Source organism: Calliphora vicina, chromosome 5 (assembly GCF_958450345.1).
Source record: "Calliphora vicina chromosome 5, idCalVici1.1, whole genome shotgun sequence".
Taxonomy (NCBI): Eukaryota; Metazoa; Arthropoda; class Insecta; order Diptera; family Calliphoridae; genus Calliphora; species Calliphora vicina.
This window is the reverse complement of record NC_088784.1, coordinates 40,785,172-40,796,945: the sequence shown is the minus strand read 5'-3', so window position 1 is coordinate 40,796,945 and position 11,774 is coordinate 40,785,172. Positions and strand designations below refer to the sequence as shown.

At 32.0% G+C, this 11,774-nt stretch overlaps 1 protein-coding gene across 1 annotated transcript; it reads right to left on the bottom strand.

Annotated features, from left to right (window-relative positions):
- Window positions 1-6,752: 6,752 nt before the first annotated feature.
- On the bottom strand, window positions 6,753-10,773 carry LOC135960756 (F-box/LRR-repeat protein 14). Its single transcript, XM_065512131.1, has 3 exons — window positions 10,367-10,773; window positions 7,638-9,500; window positions 6,753-7,579 (listed from the first exon to the last, which is right to left on the bottom strand). The coding sequence occupies exons 1-3, from the start codon at window positions 10,439-10,441 to the stop codon at window positions 7,430-7,432; spliced, it is 2,088 nt and encodes a 695-aa protein (XP_065368203.1). The 5' UTR covers window positions 10,442-10,773; the 3' UTR covers window positions 6,753-7,429.
- Window positions 10,774-11,774: the final 1,001 nt, after the last annotated feature.

Sequence of the window (11,774 nt, the reverse complement as noted above, 5' to 3'; positions counted from 1 at the left end):
CAAAGTCGTTGAATTTGGTAGAAAAAAATTCTAAATAACGTTTTGGCAAGAGCAAAACATCGATCGGAATGATCCGGATGGGAAGATCAGTACTGATCAATGGCAGCTGATTGAAGGTAATTCGGAGTTATTTCTCCTCTTTTTGGGCTACTGGCGGTAAACTCTATACCCAAAATCTATAGGTAGTCTAAAGGTAGGAAGATAATCGCCTATGCGGATGACGTGGCGATTCTGATTAAAGTAAAGGAATTATATGGTGGAGAGTCTCAATTTGAAGAAACTAGATGGCATTGAGCTGATTTTATCAGGTGGAGCCAAGTATTTAGGACCTTGATAGCAAATTATCTTGGAAAATAAATACTCATGAGATTTTAAAAAAGGCCTTAATGCCTACTATACATGCATGAACTCCATTGGCAAACATTGGGATTTGCTACCAATTAAGGTGGATTTATACATCTGTTGTAAAGCCTTTCCTCATTGCCTCCCACACTGTGTGGCAGCTTAGTTATAGGATTATACTCAACAAAGCTCAAAGGTGAGCATGTCTAGGCTATTTGAGTCCTCGGCCAGGAAATCTCGGATCATAGGGTCGCTATCCGATGTATCACCCCCAGTATTGATGAATATATTGAATCCGATCAACTATTCGAGGAGTGCATTTTTCACTGATGGCTCCAAGATAGACTCTGGTACAGGGGCCGGGGTTTATATGGTCGACAACGGTATTAAACGGTCATACAGACTCTCTGACGAATGCAGCGCCATCTAAGCAGAGATCTTTGCGATCCGGAAAGATACGGAGTTGATAAAAGCACAAGTGAATTCAGTTCTGTAACCACTTTCACCCTCTTTATGATGATTTGGATTTATCATTTGTTTCTCCTTTTGCTATCTCTAAAACAATACATTTCATCTTTTTTATTTTCTTTGTCTCCTTTATTAGGCATGACATACTTTCTGAATCTGACTCTTGAAGGGAATCACATATTGCACACCCCTTAAAACTAAATTAAATAATTCATTCACTATAATTCCGTATGTTTTCACACCACTACGAACCTTAAGATATTTTAGTGGGGTCTAAATAATTTGGAGTAATGTGTGAATCCAACCAATACCAAATTAACTGTAAACCATGGTTGGCTACCGTTACCCTTTAAATACCATTTCTGCGCGACTATTGCTAAGCTATCGCTACCGAAATAACTGCCATTAGCGTTATCGTAAATGCTGTTACCTTTATCAACATCTATAAATAACACTGTGCAACATTTTTGAAGTCATCCAGTGAATTACTGAGTCATCCTGAGAATTATTTATCGAAACTAACAAAGCTCCATTTGGGGTTTGCTAGTTTTAGCTGTTGTTCAGATTTTATGGCCTTATGCTATTTTTCTCAGGGCAATATCTCGGAAAGCAATTGCACAATTGTAGTTATAAGTTAATTAAAAAGTACAATTAGATTATAGCAAAGTGTATTCCCACTCACTCAGGTCCATTCAAGCTTTATTTCATGTTTCTAGGTCCATTGGAAAAGAAATTAGAAAAAGTACCATCTCCCCCTAAAATTTTCACTCACTTAGGACCATATATGCATAATTTCATGTTTCTAGGTCCAATGTTATAAAAAATTTAAAAAGTATCATTAGAATAAATGGTCATTACATTAATTCTTACTCACTTATAACCAGGGAAACCAGAAATATGCTCTAAAAAAAGCGTTTTAGGCGCTTTAAATATGCAGTAAAACCTTTAAAATATGCTCTTAAAATTTAAAAAATATGCTCTTAAAAAACAAACTTTTACATAATTTTTAACCAAAAAAAATTTACTTAAATTTTCAAATAAAAATCGATATCTATTGGATCTGAAAACATTTTTAAACATAGAAAATGTTCTTTCGACATCAACTGATGTTACAGGAGCAAATTTAAAAGACAATATTTCTGTAACACTTAGAACGGTTAAGTTTGAATTAGAACTAAAATTTGATATTTAGATGGAGCTATTATTAAAATAGTGCTTATTTTATATTAAAAACAAGTAAGAGAGCTATATTCAGCTGTGCCGAATCTTATATACCCTTCACCTAATTATACTTCAAAATAAAAAATTTAAATATTTTTAGGTGAACAAAAATTTTTTTCAGTTTTTTAATTTTTTGGATAAAAAAAATTTTCGAATTATTTTAAATTTAAAAATAAAAATAAAAAATTCTGTTTTTAAAATTTTTTTTTTGGTGAAAAGACATCTATTTTTCAATTTTGAATTTTAAACAAAGGAAGTAAAACAGCGAAAAATAAGTAAGACAAAATTTGTTTTTGATAAACTCAAAATATGCTATTAAAAAGTAAAATATGCTCTAAAAACGCAAAATATGACATAAATATGCTCTTAAAACAAATATATGCAAAAATATGTATTTAAGGGTAAAATATGCAAAAATATGCACTAACAAATCGATGCCATAATTCTTAAATAGTTCTGAAACGTATAAATATCTTATCCATGTGCTCATTAGACTCACCAGAAAAAACATGCATTTGCATATTTTGGTTTCCCTGCTTATAACCATATACACTTGGCCGCATAAGTTTGCGTACAAACTACTTTATATATTTTAACAGGCTATTTTAGTCGTAAGTAACAACGGTAATCATTTGAAATTGGTTTTTACGTATAGATAAACATTTGAAAATTACGATAGGTATTTTCATTTTGTATTTGCTAAGTTTGGTAATAATTGACAGCTTAAAAACAATGGTATGCTAACTTTTCGTGTATGCAAAAGTATGCGTATATAAAAATTAAAGGTAATTTGTAACTGTTTTTGTTATTGTGTGATACTACAATACTGCAGTTTTTGTTTCAAACTCATCATAAAAGTGATTTTCGAAAATTTTTGTTTCAAATTGGAATAATTTCAAGAAATGGCAAACAGAAAATTAATTTATATAGCTGAACGTAAAATTGTTATATATTTACGGAAACAAGGGAAAACTGCGCGAAATCGATCAAGTAGTTGAACGTACTCACTCCTCCATTCAGAGAGTGATAAACCATTTTAAAAAGACTGGAATTTTTGTCTCAAAGCCTCGTTCTGGTCGTCCACCAAAATTAACTGAACGCGAAAAAGAGGGTAATAATGCAATCTGTGAAGGAAAACCGCAGATTTACTGTATCGAAAATGGCTGAAATCTTAAATTCACAATTTAATAAACATGTGTCCAAAAACACTGTGCTCAGAATTTTGAAAAGGCCAACTATAGAAGTCATGTAGCAAGGAAAAAGCCACCAGTGTTTATAGTTAATAGACACAAACGACTTGCTTTCACTAAAGAACACATAAATATGCCTCCAGAGTTCTGGAAAAATGTTCTGTTCACGGATGAATGCAAGTACTGCATCTTTGGCATAAAAGACTGTCAGTTTGTTTGGAGAAAGCCTTGTACAGAACTTAGTCCCAAAAATTTAAAACCAACAGTTAAGATGGTACGGGGGTACATGACAAGTGAAGGCGTGGGAAATTTAGAATTTATTCCATCGACAATGGATCATAAGGTCTATTTAGACATTCTAATAAAAAATCTTACCTAAAGTGTGAGCAAATTGGGCATTGAAGATTGGGCATTACAAGGCTTTGGTAATTGTTTAATAAAACAAAAGCAATTGAAAAATCCTCCGCAGTCACCAGACCTAAATCCCATAGAACATTTATGGGATTTGCTGGAGTGAAAAATATTAAAGTAATAAAAAAAAGTAATAAGTATTAAGTAATAACATTAAAGGAAATGCTTCAAACAGTATTAACTGAGGAATGGAGAAATATTCAGCCCAATTATGAATAAAAATTCCCCGGGAGTTTTTCCCCTTTTCTCATTTCTCCTATTCTAATTCAATGGGAAAAAACTCCCGGGGAACAAACTTCCGCGGAATTTTTTATTCAGAATTGGGCTGATTAGTTCGAAATACACCGAAAAACTGGTTTCATCAATGACAAATCGCCTTCATAATGTTATCCAAATAATTATTAAAATACAGTTTAATTTTTAAAAATCAGTTTTTTTTATGTACGCAAACTTTTGCCTACATGCGGAATTGCATTTTTTATGAATTGAATTCTTATAAGTTTTGTTGATTCTTAAATATGAATTTTACAATGCAGTTGTGTTCTTAAATATTTAAGAGTTTTATATAAAAAATTTCAAATGAGTAGCGTTTATTTTTATATCCAAAATTAGAGTATACAGGCAAATCCCGGTATAACGAACGATATGTTGTCAGGCCCATTCGTTAAATTGAAAAATTCGTTATATCGAGATGTTTTTTTTTTTAATTTTGGACAACTTTTTCTATATTGGAAATTAACTAAACTAGGTTGGATGAGTGGTGTGACATTAGGAGGCATGAATATCGTCCAAATTTGTATATCTTTAGAGTTTTTACTAATCGTTCTTCTGGAGGATGGCTTGGTGCATTATCCACGATTAATAAGGCCTTCATTGTAAGGGATTTCGATTTGGAAAATGAAAATTTAACTCAGGTATAAACATTTTAAAAAACAGATTTTCAAGATTCTAGATTCCACTTAATTTGTGTAAATATAATTTACAGGAAACAATTAGTCATGATAAAATGTTTGTTTTTATTGAGAATTTTGTTATTCCATATTTCATTCATTCATCTAAATTTTTAGTTTTTCTTTCAATGAAATTCTTCTACGGTTTCCCACATTTAATTCCCATGAATTATAGCCTAATTCACAATATCGAATGAAAGATTTCGTTCGCATTCTAAGCGAAAGAAAACTGATTTTGGATTCCCTAACTTCATATTTATGTGAACGAATCAGTTTTCTTTCGCTTAGAATGCGAGCGAAATCTGTCATTCGATATTGTGATAACGAGCAATTAAAACCACTATAGAAAAAATTACAGCACCTATTATTAACCATTGAAAAATTATTAACCATTAAAACGGTACTGTAACGACTTATTTTCTTATTTTTACATTCTTTACTACTTTTGTTTTTTTTTACTTTCTGTTCGTTATTTTCGAAATATTCGCTATATGAGGTTGTCAATGCTAAAAAATTGGTCGTTTGTTTGATTTTGTTTGTTTTTTCTCATCATTCGTTATATCGAGCATACAATTTTTGAAACGTTACGAATTCGACCGTGCGTTAAATCGGATTTTCGTTAAAGTGAGATTCGTTATACCGGGATTTGCCTGTACTTTTAATTTTCGTTCTTGTACGCAAACTTATGCGGCCAAGTGTATGCTTAATTTCATGTTTCTAGGTCCATTGTTATAAAACATTTAAAAAGTCCAGACTCGTTGATTCCCACATAATCAGATCCACAAAAACTTTATTTTATGTTTCTACTTTCATTAGTGAACAATATACATAAAGTATTATTCTAATAAAGAAAAAGTACGATAAAGTCTTTCCATTGAATTTTCACTCACTCAGAACCATATACATATGCTTAGTTTTATATTTATATGTCCCTCATTAAAGAAAATTCAAAAAGTATCATTAAAGTAACACTAAATATACATACCTTTTGCGGATTCTCACTCATTCAAAATAATATGTGTCTAAATCAGAGTTTCGCAAAAATAAATCCTCTCACCAATACACTTACTCTCACCAACACATTCAATTCTTTATTTTATTCAGTGCACCTACAAACACACAAATACAAAAACTGAAAAAATAAAGAAAAGTCATGCTCATGCGTATTCCTAGTTGTCTCGTTGAGTGGACAACGACTACTAAAATGTAAGAGCATAAGAATACGTGTGATTTTATTTTCCACAATTGTGGTATGGGCTGCGCATTACTGGTCTAAATTCAAGGTTCATTATTATAAATGTATTCAAAAAGCACGACAAAGTCTCCCCCTTGGATACTAACTCATTCAGGATCATATGTACCTAATTTCCTGATTCCAGCTTCATTATATATAATCAAAAGGTTCCATTATAATAAAAAAGTACCATAAAGTCTCCTCATTGGATTCATATTCACTCAGAACAATATATGCTTAATTTCATATTTCTTGCAACATTATTAAAAAAAATTCATAAATTACCATTAGAAGAACGAAAAAATACCTATACTTCAGTTCTCACATTTTGTTACCAAAATATTATCCCATATTCCTAACACTTACTTCACTCAGATACTGAGCTAACTTCTATATCGATAAGTTAAGAATGAAAATATTAAAAAAGTACCATTAGGAGAAAAGTACCATTTTCCCTTTTCCTTCTTGAACACCCCTCAAGTTTGAAATTCAAAAAATACTTAATTTTGCCAAAATTTTCTGTACTACATAAATAACTCAAACGATTAAAATCTGTGTTAATGTGCTCAAGAAAAAATATGTTTTAAAAAAGTACCAAACTGTTTATCCGGATTTGGCCCAGTATACACCTTGGCACTCGAGTTCCAAATAATACTCTGTTATTTAATTTTTTTATGAATCCAAGAACCAATGTAAAAAAAAAATTATCATAATTAGCTTAATAATTTCAAACAAAATGTATTCTCCCGTTTTATCCCCTTTTTGATACCGTAAAATTGTATTCAAATAAAAATTTCTGTATCGTCGTGCTAGCTCATAATAAAATATTCACATGTATGTCTATGTCAATTAATAGATGGAGATTTGATATTCGCTAGCAGAAAACGTAAGGATGTTATACTTGCAAGCCATTAATTAATTCCGAACAACAGCTAATTCATTAATATTATCTGTACTTTTTAACTTGGTTTAACATGTATTTTAATTTCTTCTATATGTATGTTATAATGTTTGAAATTTGTTTAAATCACAGCTAGATTGATAAATATTTTTATAAATTTTAAATAATTGTCTACGACCAATTTATTATGCACACACACTCATATATACATGTAATAAATATGATATAAAATAATAATAATAACAACAAAACTTTAACAATGATATACATATGTATAAATAACTAAATTATTTAACAATTAATTTAAATTTTAAGGCTTTTAGTGAAGAGGTCTAATAATAAATATGTATTCTTTGCATATTACAATTTAATTGCATTAGATTTATATGAATTGAAAGTTCAGCGATGAAGCAAGAACAATTTTTTTTAAATGTAAACCAATAATCCAAATTTTTAAAAGTTCTCTTTGTAACAATTTTTACATATCTAAATGTAAATTTAAAATTTGTCCAAAACTAACAACTATACATAGTTCTACTGGATGATGGTTAATATAAATAAAGGATATTTATGTATTAAATTTAACCAGTATCCAGAATGTTGCACAGTTGAACTGTGTATAGGAATTGTCCTATCAAATGTCAGACAATCAATGAAAATTGTATAATTGAAAGTAATAGAGTATAAAAACAACAAAAATTGCAGCAAAATATCAGTAATCGAGACGTTTCTTTAGACGGAAGAATTCCACATTATCCAAACTTCCCGTGTTGTCCATATTCAAGTGGCGTAAAGTGGTTAGATCAGCTAAACGATCTTCTATGTCACTGTACATACGACGACAGCGATAAATGGAGAGAGTCTAAAAAAGGAATAAATTACACCACTGTTCATCTGTGATATACTGGCCATTAACTTACCTGCAAACATTTACAATTGACTAGAATAGCATCTAAACTGTGATCGGTCAATTGAGTGCAGCCGCTAATGTGTAATGCACGTAGACGACTCAATTTGGCAGTTACTAATTGTATGGTTTTGTCATTGATATTATAACAATCGGATAAATCGATTTCTTCAATGGACGGACAATTTAGCACCAAAGTTTCCATGCCCAGCAACGTGATTTGCTGGCAGTTGGACAAATATAATCGTTGTAATTCAATAAATTTGAGACCATATTTCAAAGAGACATCGGTGATTTTATTGCAGCCTTTGAGATTGAGCGAACGCAAACCCTTGAGCTGTTGTATACTGAAGCCATCAATCATGTGATCATCAATCTGATTGAGTTCATACACAGCAAATAGTGCGCGCTTGCGATTAGCGTCTCGTACTATGTCTTCTTCGGCTTTGCTACGTAGAGAAATCTTCATGGTTTGTGGTGAGTTGGAAGACCTTATATTTTCTCGTTCATGCAGAGATGATGGGGTGGATGGATGAAAGTTTTCCAGAGAACCGGCCGGCGGATTAGTAGAATTGTTCATTTCTAATTTGGAAATGTTTATACCCGTAAGGGCAGCGTCAGTGACACGGAAACAATCTTCCAACGAGAGTTCTCTAAGCCAGCGCAAATGTTCGATAATGCATTGGACGGATGTGTCAGTGACACCATTAACACAATGGCCCACATTCAAAATGCGCAATTCAGGGCAGTTGCGTGCGATACACTTAATGCTCTCCTCACACACAATAAGATGAGACATGTAAAGATACTTTAGCACATAATTGGTAGAACGTGCTATGCCTTGCGTGAGACCATCGGTGGTAATACCATCACATCGTGAAATATTTAAACTTTGTAATTGTTTCAAATTTCCCAATAAGATCGCACCGGCATTTGTAATGCCACCACAGCCAGCTACATTAAGAGTTTTCAGTTTCGGAAGGATATCTACTATGGCAGCTACACAATCATCCTTTACACATAAAGTATCAGCCAAGTCCAGCAAAACTAAGTTGGGTTGGGTGAGTAGAAATGATTTGACGCCACTTGTATTCAATTGGCGACATCCTGTTAAACGTAATCTCTGTAGCGCCAAACCGCCATCAATATTCTCGGCGGATGTCAAAGACTGCAAAGCTGGTCCACTGATCATGGTATGGCTGAGATTCAATTCCTTTAAACAGTTCCTATGTAAATTTGCCACCCTGGCCAAAAACTTAAAAGTCAATATCGATTCACTAGGATGGGCTGCTAAGCTGTCGTTGGGATAAAATCGCCGATGTATTGCATTGTGATAGGCAATATGACAACCGGACATGTCCAGAGTTTCAATGCCCTTAATGAGCGACGTTAAGCGCAACAAAATGGCATCCGATAAATATTGATTGTGTTTTAAAGACAAATGTCGTATATTCGAAAATGTTCCAGCAAAATCACTATTGCCATCCAAGAACGAGCCAGACATGAAGAGAGGAGAACAACGTGTTACGGTCAGCGACTCCAAATGTGTTAGCTGTCTCATAAATGCATAGAACTGCTTATCACCCATATCGGCATTATCGAATATCATTTCCGTGGCTGTTTTACCAATATGTGTCAAAAGTTCTTGTGCCTGACCAAAGGTTACCTCTTCCAAACAAAACGATCTATAGGGTCTTTGACATTTAAGAAAAAACTTTGCCGGAGCTAAACGATCTGAGAGACAAACTTTGACAAAGTGAACTACGATATTGCGATTGAATTCACCAACGAATAATGCCTCACGCCAACGACTACATGTCGCTCCGGCTGCTTGAAGGTCGGAATGATTGAGAAAACGAAAGATGTGTAAAATAATCTGAAATGTAAGATACAAATTATATGTCTGTTTATAGTTATTTTCTCAAGGAGCCTAAACAGTAGGATATTTTTTATTTTGAAAATTCATGTGGGAGTGGAATATCTGGTGAACTGTAATTATGAAAGCCGCAAAACTTTGCCGAATTTACTTCGGTACCATTGTGCGCTTCTTGGCTGAATTGGAAAAATGGGCGAGGCACACCCATACCAAGTGAATAACTATTTTCTAATATCTGCAGAACTATAATTGTGACAGTCTTCAAACTTTATACGAATCAATTTCATATCGTTGCTTGAAGTTTAGCAAAATATGGGAGGGATTGGTACAGGGGGTGAGTCACCCCCCACATATCTGAATAGTTCTCTCATTTTACATATAATTTTTTTGAATCTAAACTATTTATTTCATTACGATATATGTAGCGAAGCACACCAGGTTTTAGCTAGTACATTGTATTGTATTCTACTCATTGGTAAAAAAAATTATGTTAACAGAGAGGATCCATTTTTTTGATAATGTATTTAGATTTTTTAGAATTTCATGTTCTCGATTAACACTTTTTTCAACACAAAGTGCAGTTTTTATATCTAATTTTTAGCTATATACCTACGTACATATAATAAAAATTAATGATCAATCATAAAAACGTCATTATCACGTGAAAATATTTAAAAACAAATTCCAATGAATTAAAAAGGTGTCAGGGAGAAGATAGTAACGGTTGGAAAGTAAAAACTTCTTTGTTCTATGATCTCTGCATTTATAATGAATAATTAACACTCACCAATAAACACAAATACTAACACAATTTATTTTGTATGCATTCTTGAGTCTTTAAATATTCACAGAATTGTACAACTTACCTCCATGGGCAAGTTGCCATAGTTGGGTGACCACTCATTGTAATCCATTAAACTATTGATGCACGACGATTCCATTATAGACAACTTTTTCAATAGATTCTATTGATACCTCAAGAGGAAAATGATTCCCTTTAAATTGTGGTGATAATTCCGATTGCGTTCTTTTAACCCTTCTTCGAGCCAGGTGCCAGTCGACAATATGCTATCCAGTTTCTTTGTGGTACTGGCTATTTCGGCAAATATTAATTGTTTGTTTTTAATACATTTGGCATTTCTTATTAATTCTCAACATGTTAATTTAATCATTTTTCTTAAGCTAATGAACTTTTCTTTATCAACAATTACGATTGTTTTCGTTACTTAATATTTTTCATACTAAACAAAAATTCTAATTGTTTTTCTCGTTATTCCCTTTTTTAGCAAATTCTTTTTCTGTCAATTGACTTAGTGATGTGAAGAATTCGATATATTTGTCATCGAATGTGTGTGTGCATATCAGTGTTGGTAAGTGTTTGAAAAACAACAAATCCGTTAATTTCTAAACATGTACTTTATTTATGAAAATCAAATTTTCTGCATATTTGGAAACAAAAATCTCACGCACAAAATCATTTTTGAAGAGTCACACAATAAATTGTTTAATATACATACGTATATTTATTTTTTTATGTATGTTTTATATTTAATAAACAGACGTTGTCCTGTCCAAATTCAAAAAATGCTTGTGTTCGATTTGTGAATTTGTAAGTTTGTGAGAAGCGGTTTGAAATGGATACAAATATGTAGTTAAAAAGAAAAAAAAACGTATTGTTGAATGATAATTTTTATTCATATAGGTTTGGGTTATGTTTGATTTACATTTGATTTTAAAATATGGTCGTAGAATAAAATATATATAGAAGCGTTACTGAGAGACAAAGAACCTAAGTCTGTTGTCAAAAACCTAAGACTTGCAACAACAGAATACATGTAATCGATTTTTTTTTGTCAAATATGATCAAGCTCCTTTACTTCATTAAACGCCTATTGTCCAAGTTGTTAGCAAATTTAGATTTTTTTAGTTTTTATATAAAAACTTGATTTTTGGTCAGAAAAATGAGTGATCACATATCGAGCTCCTTTTCTTGATTAAACGCTTATTGGCCAAGTTATCAGCGAACTTAGATATTTTGGGTTTTTATATAAAAAATCGATTTTTGGTCAGAAATATGAGTGATCACAGATCGAGCTCCTTTTCTTGATTAAACGCTTATTGGCCAAGTTATTAATGAATTTAGAATGTACACAACACTGAAATACATACTTTTAATTAGATTTTTAAAGTTTAGGAAATCCCCTTATATAAAAAATGTGTTTGCATCCACTAAATTAATTTTTTTGTATGACAACGAATGAGTAATTTTATTTG

Bases quoted from the DNA above. Each gene is read 5' to 3' on its own strand.
- LOC135960756 (XM_065512131.1), bottom strand. From the start codon at position 10,441: ATGGAATCGTCGTGCATCAATAGTTTAATGGATTACAATGAGTGGTCA. The intron at 9,501-10,366 runs GTAAGTTGTACA...CTTACATTTCAG, and splicing joins ATGGCAACTTGCCCATGGAG to ATTATTTTACACATCTTTCG. The intron at 7,580-7,637 runs GTAAGTTAATGG...TTCCTTTTTTAG, and splicing joins TCAATTGTAAATGTTTGCAG to ACTCTCTCCATTTATCGCTG.